Raw genomic sequence first — 16,503 nt, forward strand, 5'->3', positions numbered from 1 at the left:
AGCCTCCCCTTCCCTCACTTCCAAAACTACAGGGTCAGAAACAGGTGGTGGCAATGCATCATGTTAAGATTTCATTTTTTTCATGATGGAACTGCCTGCCCCTCCAAAGAGTTTAGATTGCAACAGGTCCCTTTTTAACTTTAATGGGGGACTGGCACTAGTGACTTTTGAAGTGCCTCCTCTGCCAGTCCCAATCACTTGACCACATCTAGCTTTCCCTGACATTATGGATTTAATGTCACTGCCTAGTGCCTACTGGCTGCCCACTGGCACAGTGCCTTGATATGCACTAATGTAATGTGTGTGGTGTGCACACATAGAGCTTGCTTGTAAGCACAAAAGAAGCAGACTGGGGATTTCACTGCACAGACTGTCCCAATAATAAAGTTGAGTCTGCTAAACTACCCAGTGCCCACTGTCACAGTGCCTTGATATGCACTAATGTAATGTGTGTGGTGTGCACACACAGAGCTTGCTTGTAGACACAAAAGAGGAAGACTGGGGATTTCACTGCACAGACTGTACCAATAATAAACTTGAGTCTGCTAAACTGCCAGCCCACTGGCACTGATGCCCAGTGCACAGAGAGACTGAGTGAGTTCAATTAAACAAATTCAGTTTAAAAAAGCTGGAATTGTTGGCACGGCAGGAAAATCAATGAAATATATTTTCCAATGGAAGTTCTAGCAAACTAGCTAAAAATTGAATATATCTCTCCCACCCACAACACCCAAATGGTGCTTGCTTGCAGCCTAGCCCAGAGGGTGAATTAAAAAAAATGGCACTGCTAGCAGCTTCTCTCCCTGGCACAGAGAGACTGTCTCAGATCACCTAAATAAACTGCTTAAAAAACAAACAGGGCTAGCTGGCACAGGCACTGCAGCCAAATAAAGAATAAATATCTTTTTCTCTTAAGTAACTAGCCTAGCTAGCAATTCAATACAGATTTCAGAACTCAGTCTAGCTCTGAGTGCAGCCACCTTCCGCAAAGTCCACCTCCCCACACCACCCCTGCAAAGAAAGTGTGTGGCTCACCACGTGCTTAAGTATATATAGTGCTGGGTCATCAGGAAAAGTGTCACCGAGCACTGAATGATAGCACAATTGGGTGCATTCAGTGCATTTCAACAAATCTTATCGCTGATACGTTGCATTCTGGTATCTGTGCCAACCTGTCTGACCCACTCTGACAGGGCTGTGAGGTCACTGATGACTCACATGAAAGGGCTGGTTTTTGGCTCTGGATACAGCCAAATGGCGTTCTCCGATTGCAAATGGCGGTGTAGAAAAGCGTGCGGCGCCAAACGTATGGAACGGATGATATGTTATATTCGTGGGGAGTCGGGATACGTTTTGCTTCCCCACGAATACAACGAATAGGGATATATACATTGCGGATTGCCAATATGTCGAAAATGAATGCACACCCCTAGCCATTCCCTCCTCTCCCCTTTGCTTGTAGTGACATACTGGAAATAGAAGTGGCTACTGGGGTTTTTGATGTCACAATATACTTTCATGGTACAATACAGACAGAATTTCTGTCTGTCATACACACATTCAGTCAAGTTGACAGACTGCATTCTCTTCAGTGCTTAGCAAGCACAGTGCCAATCTCCCAAGCAGAGTTAACAACTCACTAATGGCACAAACACAGTCTCTGTCTGGCTGGTGGCTAGTGCTATCCCTCACAGTGGGGTAGATTTTCAAAAACCGCGAATAGGCGTACTTTTGTTGGCGCTCCAGGCGCCAACAAAAGTACGCTGGATTTCAGTAGATACACGCGGAGCCGCGCGTATCCGCTGAAATCCGGGATCGGCGCGCGCAAGGCTATCGATTTCATATAGCTGGCGCGCGCCGAGCCGCGCAGCCTACCCCCGTTCCCTCCGAGGCCGCTCCGAAATCGGAGCGGCCTCAGAGGGAACTTTCTTTTGCCCTCCCCTCACCTTCCCCTCCCTTCCCCTACCTAACCCACCCGCCCGGCCCTGTCTAAACCCCCCCCTTACCTTTGTTGGGGGATTTACGCCTCCCGGAGGGAGAAGTAAATCCCCGCACGCCAGCGGGCCGCTAGCGTGCCGGGACGCGATCTGGGAGCGGGTCCGGAGGGCGCGGCCACGCCCCCGGGCCTCCCCGGGCCGTAGCCACGCCCCCGGGCCCGCCCCCGGAACGCTCCCGACACGCCCTGAAAACGCCGCGCGGTTCGGGTCCACCCCCCGACACGCCCCCTCCGAAAACCCCGGGACTTACGCGAGTCCCGGGGCTCTGCGCGCGCCGGTAGGCCTATGTAAAATAGGCTTACCAGCGCGCAGGGCCCTGCTCGCCTAAATCCGCCCGGATTTGGGTGGATTTAGGCGAGCAGGGCTCTGAAAATCCGCCCCAGTATGTGCAAAAATGGCTCATTCTCATTCACACACATGCGTGTGAACAGCAGATTAACTAGAAAAGATACTGGCAAGGCAGTTCTTTCTGTTTTTTGCCAGTGCACACTGTGTAGTCAAAGGCAAAAACACTAACACTGCTCTTTGTTTTTTTTCACTGGCACTGCCTTTTGCCCTACTCTAGTGAACAGATAAAATGTCTCTCACTCACAGTGAGAACAGTGCACTATAACTGCAGCAGTGAAGATAACAAAAAGCCAATTGCCAATGCCAAAATTCCTTTCTCTCCTTCTTTTCAAGAACCTTACCTTTACTAAGAGAGTTTCTGAAAAGACAAGCTTATGCTCAGACCTTTCCATGGGAGGGCAGCAGCATCACTTGAGCCAGGTGCCAGCTATAGGCTACTTTAAAAAAATTCTTCACTTTGATAAGTCCTCCGCCCTGTCTAATTGCCTATTTCTCCCGCCTCGGCTCCGACCTGGGTGCTACCTTACCTTGTTGGTTGTTATAGTTACCAGTCTCATAGCAACACTTTTCAATGGGTCAAATACTTGAATGTAATCAAATGAATGAGACAAAAATTTCTGTTTAAATTCATGGACACTCTCCATTCATTTTGGAGGGCCATGAATGAAACAAAATGGTCTCATTCATTGTATTTTATCAATTTGTTTCAAACAAATGCTCAGTCTGTACAAGCAAGCCAAAAAAGACGGATCCTTGTGGCACATCACAGTCTAAAGCCTTTCAGTTTGAGACATTTTGCTCAATTTTAACTTGGAAAGATCTTTTAGACAGAAAGGATCTGAACCACTGAACAATTTTCCTACCTGTTCCAAATGATTTTAGTCTTTGAGATGGTGTCAAAATCAGACAGTATAGCATAGCATAGTCTTGGACAGAAACAAGTAGCATTTCCATGCTATATTTTGACCTAAAACCACTTTGGAAACCACTTCATCTGTTGTAGATGAAGACCCAGCTAGACTGGGGAACACCCACGGGAACAGTCCTGTTCTACAGGGCAAGGCAAAACTAAGCTAGGGAATCTTTGGCTTATACCAGCCACCTCCCCCACAGGTTGAGCCCTTGGGTTCTGGCGGGTGGCAGGACTTAGACAGGAGCTGAAGTCTGAGGTCAGGCTGCACTGGAGACTGGGACTGAGGCAAGGCTGGAACCAAAGGCAGGTGTGGAACTGGAGTCTGGAACCGGATACAGGGAGGTGTGGCACACTGAGGCAGGCTGGGACACTGGAGCAGGCTGGGACAAACAGAGCAGGACTGGAGATGCAGGCTGAGGCTGAGCAGGACTGGGTGCTGTTTGTCAAATACCAATTGCACCTCCCCAGAGTACCTTTGCTTGGTTTACATAAAAGTACACGTGTGCAACTTTGTAACAGTCATTTGTGCATATAAAATCAAATTTTATATATGTACATGATTTTGAAAATTACCCCCATAAAGCATTAATATGATTTATGGGGGAAATTGTGTAAAGCCAAAATAAATTTGTGGGCTGTTACATGCAGAAGTGACACCAGTTTTCAACATATATATATATAACACCTGTATTTATTATAAGAATTTGTATTTACTATTTATATTTATTATTTAGCTATTAACATTGTTCTGTTACCACTTGGTACTATTTCTCTCCTTTACCTCAAACTCTAAGTTCCTACTAAGTTAGCCATGTTATTTATACCCAATTGTTGGATGTAATTGTATATTTGTTTAATTGTTCAATCTGTTTGATGTAATTTTCTGTTCCTTGTTCTGTGTAAACCGAAGTGGTATGCACTAGTGCATGAACTCCGGTATATAAAAGCCTTTAAATAAATAAATAAATATATAAGTTCGCTTTGAAAACTACCTTGGGCAAACTACCCATATGCTATGACCCTCGCTGTTTCACGCAGGTGGCATTGCTTTGGAAATTTCTATGCATACGTTTTAAAATAAGAAAATATGCATTTAAATGAAAACTCTGCTCAGACCCCACGCCCCAGAACGCCTTCTCCCAAAAATGCAGGAATAACTGCGCACAGAGCAATCTTAAGCACGTATATCAACTGGGCAAATTTATAAAAGGACATTTCATTCTTTACCTTCAGAAATGCCGTTTAGAATTAACTTCCCTACCACTACATTGTTACTATGACAGACAAAAAAAAACAGAAAAAAGATACAGAAAATATCCATGGGGCTCATGCCGAGATATCGCCCTTTTATTTGGTAATGGCTGAAGGTCTGTGAGAAGTGCTCTGTGTAGTGCAATCTATGTTTTTCAGATGGGAAGAAGTTCTTTGGGCTGGTAAGTGTATCTGGACTATTCCAAAGTTTCTGCTTTAGAAACTTAGAAATAAAAGTCAACAAATAAGTTGTGGAGGATAACATTTTATTGGACAAACATACGATATTTATCACTAGTTTTTGAGAGCTATGCTTCCTTCACTAGGTCTGTACAAAATGAGCTAAGCGTCTTTAGAAAGAATGCATATTGGGGGTTGTAATGGTTTCTAAGAATTTAAATAGCTACTGGTAGAAATATAACATATAGCCTGGTAAATTTCTTTGCCCACTCTTCATTTGTTCTTCTAGTGATGAAAAGCCTCTGAAAAGCAGTCTGCAGTCGCTCAGCATGGACATGAAATGCTCAGAGAGCGCGGATAGCCTGGTGGACTACGGAGATGGAGAGCACGGCCAGTTCAATGAGGATGGTTCTTTTATTGGAGCATACATCGGATCAAAAGGCAAAGAAACCATAGAAGGAAATGGAAACTCTACAATCTTGTACCCCATCCATGCCTAGATTCCCGCCTTACACTGGTACGTTCAGTGTCTGCTCCAAAGTGCAATGCATCAGCTCTTCTGTGGGAATCCTCAAGCTCCTTCCTACAGAATCCAACAGGACCTCCTGAAGGAAGATCCATGCTATTTTATATTTTATAGCTCCATAAAGTGCCAGAATGACATAATTAGAAAGTGAAGGCCTTTCCTTATTCATAATATAGGTGCAGTATGGGCGGTGGCAGTATATGCGTTTACGCTTCCTTACCTATGTGCCTGAACCCTGCTCGAGAGAGATCACCTCCATTGTTGTGCAAAGTTCCTTTTCTGGTTCATGTGCTGACATTCTTACATGGGTCTAGTCATTGCCAGTCACAATGGTAACGCTATTATGATACAAACTTGTTTTATATCAAGGAGCTAATCAGCGGACATTTTATGGTGACATCTTTTGTTCATTAGAAATTAGGGATATGCTTTCATTCTGAAATGACATGAAAACATTAATGACATTTAAGTTTTTTTGTTTCACGTCGTTTTCAAAACAAAACAGAAAAAAACAACAATCTTTTTTTTTTCTTTTTAGTGTACACAAAAAAAATGCAATGGAAAACAATCGATATGAAACGAACCCATTTCCCAAAACAAATCGAATAATGAAGTAATGTTTTTGCTGGCCTGGCACACCCTGATTAAAGATCAAGGCTGAATCTGGTGTACAGTTGACAGCTAAAGGTTGTTTTCCTGTGCCTAGTCTCTGAATTGCCTCAACCCATAGCTGCTCAGGACATTAGCACATAGACAACTTCTGGAGAACTGAAAGTCACCACCCTTGAAGAGATGCTTTCACCAGGTCAAAAGAGCTGTTTACTAAAGCAGAATACTGGGTTTGATAGACCCTTGGTTTGACCAAGTATGGTATCTCTTATATTCTCAATAAACATTATTATTATTATTGATAGAAATAATAATAATAATTTAGGTCAGTGGTTCTCAATCCAGTCCTTAGGACACACCTAGCCAGGTTTTCAAGATATCTACAGTGAATATGCATGAGATAGATTTGTGCACAATGGAGGTGCAATGAATATTCAATTTGGATATCCGGAAAACCTAACTGGCTAAGTGTGTCTTGAGGACTGGGTCGAGAACCCTGGTTTACATATTTGTATCTTTTTCATCCAACTAGATCTTTATGAAAATCACAATTTAATAATTCAGAAGCATGCATGAAGTCATCTCTGAGATGAACAATCTGGTATCACATTTTTCAGATCTCCATACTGAGTGCCTGCTTTCCAGAGGGAAAGGGGACAATATTTTTTTCCAATTACAGTTGGTAAACTGAGGCAAGGGAAGACAAAGTGACTTTTCCAAGATCACAGATTTACTAGAGGTCGGTATTTAACCTTCAACAAGAGGATCCCTGCTGTAGCTCCTTCTATTTTTTATTTTTTTTTTTTTGCCTGACAGTTCCTCTTGCAGCTTTGAACTTCAAGTTCAAATGAAATGGGTGCCTAATAGGACCACAGATCCATGAGCTTTTCTACCAGTTTCATCCCTTTCCATCTTCCCTCTGTAATCCAGCCAGCACTGCAACAGTCCTTGGTACACTCCTTCTGAACCTGGCATGCATGCACCCTGTAGGTGTTCTTGTTGTACAATGGCTGGGGATCCCCACACCCCCCAGTTAGGGTTTGTGAACACTGCCTCCCTTTGATAGAATAAATAATGTCACAGATGGCATTTGATTGAGTTTTCATTTGTAAGACTGCAGTGCACCAAAAGCACCATACAGTTATGTACATTGTGTGTGTGGTGGTCTTATTGCTCCTGCAGAGAACTGGATTCATTGCAGGCTGGATCCTTTGTATTAGGCCACTGGAAAAATTCTCCAACGACAATGATGTAATGAGCTTGCAAGATGACAGAGATCCCTTCTTCAAGGCTGCATTTCACATCGAGAAAGGCACTTTGTGGTCTAGAAAGATCAATTACAAAATAATGGAATTCAGAGTTTGTCAATGGCACATAATTTCATCTCACAACTTCCTGCTAAGGCAGGCCTCATACATATGGTAATGAAAGAGACCCCACCCACAGAGACCTGCAGTAGTTAAGAGACTTCTATAAAATACCACAAGGCACAAAGAGACTTTGGGTCCATTTTCAGCAAAGTTAGACAGATAAGTTTATCGGGGTAACTTTAGGACTGCTCTTCAGCAATCCCAAAGTTATCTGGCTATGTTAGCCAGATAATTCTGAAAACTGGTCTTTATCCAGTAATTTAACCCCAGAATGCTCCCACCCTGCACCTAAGCTAGCCAGATATCTTTTCAGTCAAATAACATGTTATGTGGCAATCTCAGTGCCTGTCATCCATTCATTTATTTATATTCTGCCTCCTCATCTTTCTAAAGGAGTGGTATACAAAAAACAAACAGCAAACACAACATTATATATCATAAAAAAGATAAACTCATCATAAATGTATTTGCCAGCACATTAAAAAAAACATGCATACTGTTTCAGAAAGTACATCAATACAGCAATGTATGTAATAATAAATATAAGATGTACCTCAATCTAATAAATCATAAACTTTTAATCAATAATAGAAAATATTCATAACATTACAAAAGTATCATATCAAAAATAAATGCTCACGCTGTATCAAAACAAAACAAAAAAACAACCCTGTAACTGTTAAAGCAGTTAGCATAGCTGGGTTTAAAAAAGGTTTGGACAAGTTCCTGGAGGAGAAGTCCATAAACAGCTATTAATCAAACTGACATAGAGAATAGCCAATAGATATTACCATTAGTAGCGTGAGATTTATTTACTGTTTGGTTACATGCCAGGTACTTGTAACCTCGATTGACCACTGTTGGAAGCAGGATGCTGGACGACCCTCGGTCTGACACAGTATGGCAATTTCTTATGTTCTTATGTTCATTCTAACAATAACATAAATAACAAAAATCAAAACAATATCTACAAGGAAACTAAAAAAGACACTGTTAAGGGCACACAGCAAACAACAAAATACACACAAACCACATATAGACAAACAGACAAAAATAATATAAACCACCTCATAAAGCACCCCACCAATAGACCATTACCCACTTTTAATATCAGCCCCTAAACATATCCACCTAATATATATTGTTACAATATCACAATAATTCAAAATGCAACAACAAGAGGACATTCTCAAAATAATTTTCACATCTCAATGGAATTCTAAAAAATTTTCAACAAAATGTGTCGTAACAAATTCTTGAACAGCTATAAATATCACTTGCAGAGAATAGTCCAATCCATGTAAATGTAAGGGCTGAATGTAATGTATGTTAGAAGGCTCATAATATACATGATTATTTGGTTTTGTCCCATATATTGTTCTCACTTGGATGATGAGAAGTTTGGTCTTCATAGATGTGATCACTGTAAGGTAAGTGATTTGTCACCTTCTATGCCAATATTTGTCCATTTTCATACAGATAAATGTTATATATTGCATTCACACACCCCCTGTGAGTCAAGTAGTTTATTTAATATTCTCTTGTGATATGATTTATATTGGTAAGACTATGTGGGCGGTTACTCGGGCTGGTAAGGATATTGATTTTATAGATGGGGATATGATTATAAGTTATTAGGGTGTATGTGCATTTTATGTTTTGTATGTTTGTTTTTTAGTGAAGGCACTGTTGGGGATAGCTAGTGCTATATTTATCCTTGAAAAAGCGGTAGGGCAAAACAGTTTGGGTGCTTGATTTGAATGCAGATTTCATATTTAGTCTTATGGAGCCATGATGCTTGGGTTCTGAAGGATAGGAACATTGAAGATTTTATGAAATCTGTGGGGTTTTTGCACCCTGTTGAAATCCCTTTGATCATTATATTCATTACATTCAGGCCTTACATTTACATGGACTGGAGTGCACTTAATGCTTGATTTTATATTGTCCATGCAAGTACACCCACACACCATTTAAAATATCCCTGCTGCGTGTAGGTGTTGGGGCATTTATGCGCATATTCACACAAGCGGCTGAGTGAGAAAGAGAGAGAGAAAGCACGTGTTACAAGGCAGACCAATGTTACACTGCTCCCTCAAAACCTACCCTGAGTTGAAAGTGCCCTTCTTACAATGGGAGGTATATGGAGTGTCAGACTAGCCCTTTAAAAGAGGTGTTTTCTCTCTCTCTCTCTCTCCTCCCCACAGTGCTCAGGATCCCTCTAGCCCAGACTTGCACCTCATCAGAACCAGCAGTAAAGTTACCTGTGTAACTTATCACATTGCCATGGTCAGACTTGCAATTCAGGGTTTACACATGTATGTCTTGGCCTCACCCCCAGAAGGCCCATTCCCTGCATCCTTATTCTTGACGCATGTACTTCCCAGCTCCTTAAAATTTACGTTGCTTGCGCATGACCCCCATACGCATGTATGGGGCCATTTTTGCACGAGCAACGCTTTGAAAATCTACCTGTTAGGTGATTTTGCTGCGCAGGTGGCGTTTGCGACTGCTGCTCATCACATTTTGTTGAAGCTCATAAGATCGCCATCAGTTTGAGAATTCCATCGAGATGTTGTAAAAATTACTTTGAGAATTTGTGGTCTTCTATTATTACATTTTGAATCATTGTGCTATTGAAATGTGATCCCTGTCTGGGCTCACTAGAAAGGGGCCATTCAGCAAAATGTAGTGGTGGGAGGTTGAGAGATGTGTGTCTAGTGTTGAGTGATGGTGGGTGCCTCCCCCCAGAGGGGATGGGTTTGAGGTGAGGACATAAAAGGTGCTTCCACAAGTACTGGGGAGGAGTTGTGAGATGGATTTCTGAGGCTGTGGATCTTGCAGTCTTGGATGCTAGTCCTTGAGGCTTTCAGGACTAAACAGTGCAGGAGGAAGTCTGCTGGAAGAGCAGTAGAGAGTTCCCGTTAGTACAGTTGCGGGCCACCAAGAAGAACAAGGACCCCAAGTCCAGGTGGATACCGGTTCTGTCTGGTGAAGCCCAAAGTAGCAGAAGTATTATAAGAAGAGAAGGTTCCCTGACTGTGTTCTTCAGAGGGTCTCAAGGAAGAGAGAGAGACCTTGGTGGAGAGCTGAAGAGGGAAAAATATCTAGATGACTGTCTGCTGCGGTGATTGGGACTAAACTGTGAGTAAGATCTGCAAAGGTTTTTGTGATTTAACTGAGAAGTTGCCTTTGATATTGCATGCTGGACTGTATTTCTCAATAATTTTCTAACCTTCTGGACTCTGATCTCTAAAATAAGTTCTTTTCTCTCTTTGGAACGCCATCCAGTTGTGGGCGGTTCTTGCTTTTCTGTGCAAGTCTCCCCTTGGGCCTCCCAGCTTTTATTGGTCCCCCAACTGGTGTGAATTCTGGTTTTTGTCTATTCCGGGGCTGCAGAAGAGTTGCTCACCGCCCTTGCAGTTGTCGATGATGAACCCCCATCGAAAAAGGGGTCACAAAACTGACATCAAACAGTGGATTTGAAGGGGGCAGGAAGATTTCGTTTCCGAACTGTTTTTTATGCATTCTTTTGTGAAAACTGCAGCTTTCCAGTGTGAGGAGACTGGACAATTTTCCTTTTTGCTCTTATTACCTATAATGTGCCAAGATGGCCCTTATGTGTCTGAGGGGGGGTATGGAGAAGAGTTAAAATTCATGGCTACTCACCAGAGAGTGGTGGCAAGAGACGTACCTGGTACAGGAGCCCTTAGGTCTGGTGACGTCAATCAGAAAGGGGATGGCTCTTGGAGGGGATGTGGCTTGCTGCAGAGGCAGAGATGAGCTGTTTGAGTGTAAAGCAGCACTTTCCTGCAGTCCAAGAAATCTGCAGAGTGGAAGCCTTCATCAGTACTCAGAGCTCAGTTAAACAGATGGTTGAGCCCAGGAAACAGAGTGGCTGAGATGCAAGCTGAGGCAGACTGCAGGCACGGCAGCTGCTGATCCTAGAGCTGGTATCATGTGATTTCAAAGAAACAGTAGCAGCCTGCAGCACTGAGGATGGAGTTGACCCTGGCACCCCTGAGGTTACTGCAACAGCCCCCAAAGTTACGGTGACAATAGCTGACCATGGAGTGACCATGGAGTTAGGTGAGTGACAGGCTGCAAACGGCTGCAAACGGAGGCCTGAGACTTGGAAATTCCAGACCAGGTCTACAGTCCATCCTCATATTTCAGCCTGCAGCCTTGCATCCAGGGATGCTCATCTTCATCTGATTACCAGAGGGAGCTATCCAGAAGGATGAAGTCATCTGTCCTGGTGCCGCTGAAGAAGGGTGCCACTACTATAACTATCAATTTTGTTCCAGAGTTTCCATTTGAATTAATTTGCTTTTGAAGAGGACACTAGAACATAACATTTTTTTCTCTCTGTTTGTCTTGGTTGCTTTTTCTTGCAGGTGCAGTTGATGCCAGACACCTACATTGTGGTTTCCTATTGGCAGTGGTTATGGAGTGAGCTGCAACCTGTGGACTAAAATTTCAGCTTTGTTGTAGTTGAAAGGGATTTTGCTTGGAATTGTGTAGATCTGAAGAATCTTCAGAGATTTCTAGGACTTTAGTTAAAAAATGTGTTGCGTTCGGGAAAAAAAAAGGAAAATCACAAAAAATTACAAAATACTAAAAAAAATTCCAAACATTCTTCTACTTCCTTTTTCTCCTCTCTTTAATACTGTCTATGATATCCTGTTTGTAACAAGTGTTTAGGAAGATGTGTTTAGGAGATGAAGACACCCTATCCCACTAACTTTACATTTCTCCTAGCAGCATCTGGCCAGGATATGGAGTATAGAGGAGTACTGATTTCTCCAACCTGGAGATCTTAGGTGTTTGTGTGGACCTCTAACCCAGAGACTCATAGTAACAAAATGCAAAGTGATGTATGCAAGGAAAAGCAACTCAAATTACAGCTACGCAATGCAAGGCTCACTACCCAGGGAAAGGATCTAGGCATCATCATAGATAATGTGTTGAACTCCTCTGCTCAGTGTGCTGCAGTGGCCAAGAAAGCATGTAGAATGTTAGGAATTATTAGGAAAGGAATGGATAATAAAACAGAGAATATCATAATGCCTCTGTATCACTCCATGATGCAACCACACCTTGAGTATTGAATGCAGTTCTGGTCACCGCATCTGAAAAAAGATACAGCACAATTAGAAAAGGTACAGAGAAGGATGACCAAAATGATAAAGGGGATGGAATGATTCCCCATAAGGAAAGTCTAAAGAGATTAGGGTTCTTCAGCTTGGAGAAAAGACGGCTGAGAGGAGATATGACAGAGGTCTATAAAATGAATGGATTGGAATGGGTGAACACAAATCGGTTGTTTACTCTTTCAAAAAGTAAGAAGACTAGAGGATATTCAATGAAGTTTCTAGATGATACATTTAAGACAAACAGGAGAAAATATTTTTTTATTCAATGCATAATTAAACTCTGGAATTCATTACTGGAGGATGTGGTGAAAGCTATTAGAATAGCTGGGTTTAAAAATGGTTTAATAAGTTCCTGGAAGAAAAATCCCTAAACCATTATTAAGGTGGACTTGAAGAAATCCACTGCATATCCCTGGAATAAGCAACATGGAATCTATCGACCTTTTGGGATCCTGCTAGGTATTTGTGACTGGGATTGGCCATCGATGGGAACAGGATACTGGGCCTGCTAGACGTTTAGTCTGTCCCAGTAATTGCAAATATTATGTTCATATGTTATGTTCTTATGTTCTTAACTAAAAGGAGTGGTATTTCTCCACATGCAGACTATACTTTCTCTAGTCCTTAGAAGTAAAGAACATTTTCACCATCCAGGAAATTAGTGAAGAAGAAATGTGATGAAGAATTCCCTATTGGTCCCCTGTAGTGATTGATGAGGGATTGTGGATGGAATTAGGTTTGCCAATTCCCTGATGTAGTTGCTTGAAAGTAATCTGGATTATTGATAATGTTTTGGCTAATCAACATTTATGGATGAGATTGTTGCTCTCCTAGTTCAAAGTGAATGGCAACTGTCAGGTCTAAAACGGAAGTTGCATTGAGAGTAATGTGTAATATTGGAATACAGATTCACTCATGAGGTGTGAATAATTGACATGCCTACAGGTTACCTTAATCTATTGCTGTATTTTTGTCATTTTTCTAGTGAACTGTAATGTAATATGACCTTACCATTTTTGTCAGCAAGTGGCAGCACGTTTTCTAAAAATTCTTTTTTTTAGATTGATTTCTATGTTGACCATACAAATTCCAGGAGCTCCCCTTGGAATATGTCTTCTTGATCTGCTATTACCATATTTTGGATGATGTCATTATTAATATACAATGTATCTGTCTTATGATGTTTTAAGCATTATATGGTATGAAAAAAAATGTTTGCCTTTTGTGATTTCTTGAAAAAAAATATTTGAGGGGATAGCGGTGAGTGTGACCCCTGTCTGGGTTCACTAGAAAGGGGCCATTTAGCAAAATGTAGAACTTTCCAAAGGTGGGAGGTTCAGAGAGGTATGTGTCTAGTATTGAGTGATGGTGGGTGCCTTCCCCCAGAGGGGATAGGTTTGAGGTGAGGACATAAAAGATGTTTCCACAAGCACCGGAGAGGAATTGTGAGATAGATTCTGAGGCTGTAGATCTTTCAGTCTCTTATGATAGCCCTCGAGGCCTTCAGGGCTACATAGAAGCTTAGGAAGTCTGCTGGAAGAGCAGTAGAGAGTTCCCATTAGTACAATTGTGGGCCACCAAGAAGAATAAGGACCCCAAGTCCAGGTGGTTACAGGTTCTGTCAGGCGAAGCCCAAAGTTGCAGAAGTATTATAAGAAGAGAAGGTTTGTGTTCTTCAGATGGTCTCAAGGAAGAGAGAGACCTTTGTGGAGAGCTGAAGAGGAAATAATATCTAGGTGATTTTCTGCTGCAGTGATTGGATCTAAACTGTGAATACCAACTGTTAAGGGTTTTGTGATTTAAATGTAAAGTTGCCTTTGATATTAAGTGCTGGACTTTATATCTCAATATTTTTCTAACTTCCTGGATTTTGATCTCTAAAATAAATTCTTTTCTCTCTTTGGAGCACCATCCAGCTGTGTTCTGTGTGCAAGTCTCCCCTTGGGCCTCCCAGCTTTTATTGGTCTCCAACTGGTGAGAACTCTGGTTTTTGTCTGTTCCAGGGCTGCAGAAGGGTTGCTCACCACCTTTGCAGCTGCCAAAAGTGAACCCCGACTTAAAGGGGGTTACAGTAAAAATGTGTATAAGGTGGATATGTTTAGGGACTGATATAAAAGTGGTAATGGTCTATTGGGGGGGGGGGCATTTTATGAGGTGATTTTTATAGTTTTTGTCTAATGTTTGTCTATGTGTGGTATCTGTATATTTGTTTTTTGTTGAGATCCCTTGACAGTGTTTTGTTTTTTTTTGTTTTCTTGTGAATTTTGTTTTCATTTTTATTTATATTATTGTTAGAGTACTTATTAAAGGTTTTTTTTTAGACAGTATGAAAACTTGTTTTCATGTGATACTTTTGTGATGTTATAAATACTTTCCATTTTTTGATTAAAAGTTTATGAATTATAAGATTGAGGTACATCTTGCATTTATTATACAAAAAAAAAACCCCAAAAAACAGAAGACTGAATTGCCAAAATATACAAAGTTCCCATTTTTTTCTTCCATGAGGCACAGAATTGTTCTTGGAAAAACCTGGTTCTCATATTCAGAAATCAATTGCAATGTGATTTGTTTCTTAGATAGATAGATCTGTTCTCCATGAGGGCAAACCTGAAAAACTTATCCTTGCTAAGATTAATAATTTGTAAGCAGTGTCAACAATTTTTGTTTTTGAATGGCACGTACTTTGGGTGTTGAAATGAAAATATTAAAGCAGAGATAAAATGAGATCTGATTTCTCCAACCTAGCCTGACAGTGTTGAATATCAGCCTTTCTGGGGCCAAGTCACTAAGGGCCGCTGACACTTTGCATGCATGCTCTATGGCAGCCCAGTCACTAACAGGCCGATACAGTACAGTGCGCTCCGACGGAGCGCACTGTTAGCCTGCTATTGGACGCGCGTTTTCCCTTACCCCTTATTCAGTAAGGGGAGGAAAACGCACGTCCAACCCGTGGCACCTAATAGCATCCTCAGCATGCAAATGCATGTTGATGGCCCTATTAGGTATGCTCACGCGATACAGAAAGTAAAATGTGCAGCCAAGCCGCACATTTTACTTTCAGAAATTAGCGCCTACCCAAAGGTTGGTGCTAATTTCTTCCGGCACTGGGAAAGTGCACAGAAAAGCAGTAAAAACTGCTTTTCTGTGCACCCTCCAACTTAATATCATGGCGATATTAAGTCGGAGGTCCCGAAGAGTAAAAAAAAAATAAAAATTTGAATTCGGCCCGCGGCTGTCAGGCTGAAAACTGGATGCTCAATTTTGCCGGCATCCGGTTTCCGAGCCCGTGGCTGTCAGCGGGCTCAAGAACCGACGCCGGCAAAATTAAGCATCAGCTGTCAAACCCGCTGACAGCCGCCGCTCCTGTCAAAAAGGAGGCACTAGGGACCCGCTAGTGTCACTAGCGCCTCCTTTTCCCCGTTTCTACCATGCCACCTAATTTGAATACTGCATCGCGCGCACCGGCGAGGGGCCGGTGTGCGCGCCGGGAGAGCGGGCGTTTGTCCGCTCTCCCGCGGACTTTACTGAATCGGCCTGTAACAAAGTTAGCATGAAGGAGTCATTTTATTATATTGTGACTGTGGGAGAGAGCAGTTGGCTCTGGGGGACCTTTTTGATGTATTGGGGAGAGGGAAAGGAGGGGAGGTTTTGATCCATTCTGGGAGTGTGATGGATTCTGTTGATTTGCAGGGAGGTTTCCTTTGTGTCAAATGAGGGAAGGATCCTCCATGCAAACTGGCCATTGCACGTTGAGTCAATAAGCACAAGGGATTCCGATATGCACGGTGTGACCAGATTTCCACTAGCATAGGCTTTTTACCATGTGTATGTTGTGACTATCGTAATCAGTTGCAAATGCTGTTTTTAACTTGCATGTTTCTGCAGGCCTTCTTTTGAGATCTGGCTCCCTAGAGAGGTTGCTCTCCACGAACTATCCTCCACTTTCCCAGACAGCCATGCAAGAATATTATAAAGGAAATGACAAAAAATAAATGAATAGCTCTAATGTAATCAAAGTGAGGATACAATAATTTTGTTTCAAACTGTATCGGAAAACCCAGCGTATCTCTTCAAGCCAATACCAAAAAATAAATGAAGCCTTTTAAACCAACACGAGAAATCTGAACTTGATTTCTCAGGGACAGCAAGG

At 42.1% G+C, this 16,503-nt stretch overlaps 1 protein-coding gene across 4 annotated transcripts in view; it reads left to right on the forward strand.

Annotated features, from left to right (window-relative positions):
• CHL1 (cell adhesion molecule L1 like) overlaps nucleotides 1–7,038 on the forward strand; it is a 244,933-nt gene extending 237,895 nt beyond the window's left edge. For all 4 annotated transcript variants that reach the window (XM_029593458.1, XM_029593467.1, XM_029593449.1 and 1 more), the window contains one exon: nucleotides 4,979–7,038. In XM_029593458.1, the coding sequence (XP_029449318.1) occupies nucleotides 4,979–5,189 (211 nt within the window). In that variant the 3' untranslated portion in view covers nucleotides 5,190–7,038. The remainder of the gene's footprint in view (nucleotides 1–4,978) is intronic.
• The last annotated feature ends 9,465 nt before the right edge of the window (nucleotides 7,039–16,503 follow it).

The sequence above is a fragment of the Rhinatrema bivittatum genome, chromosome 1, assembly GCF_901001135.1.
Source record: "Rhinatrema bivittatum chromosome 1, aRhiBiv1.1, whole genome shotgun sequence".
NCBI lineage: Eukaryota > Metazoa > Chordata > Amphibia > Gymnophiona > Rhinatrematidae > Rhinatrema > Rhinatrema bivittatum.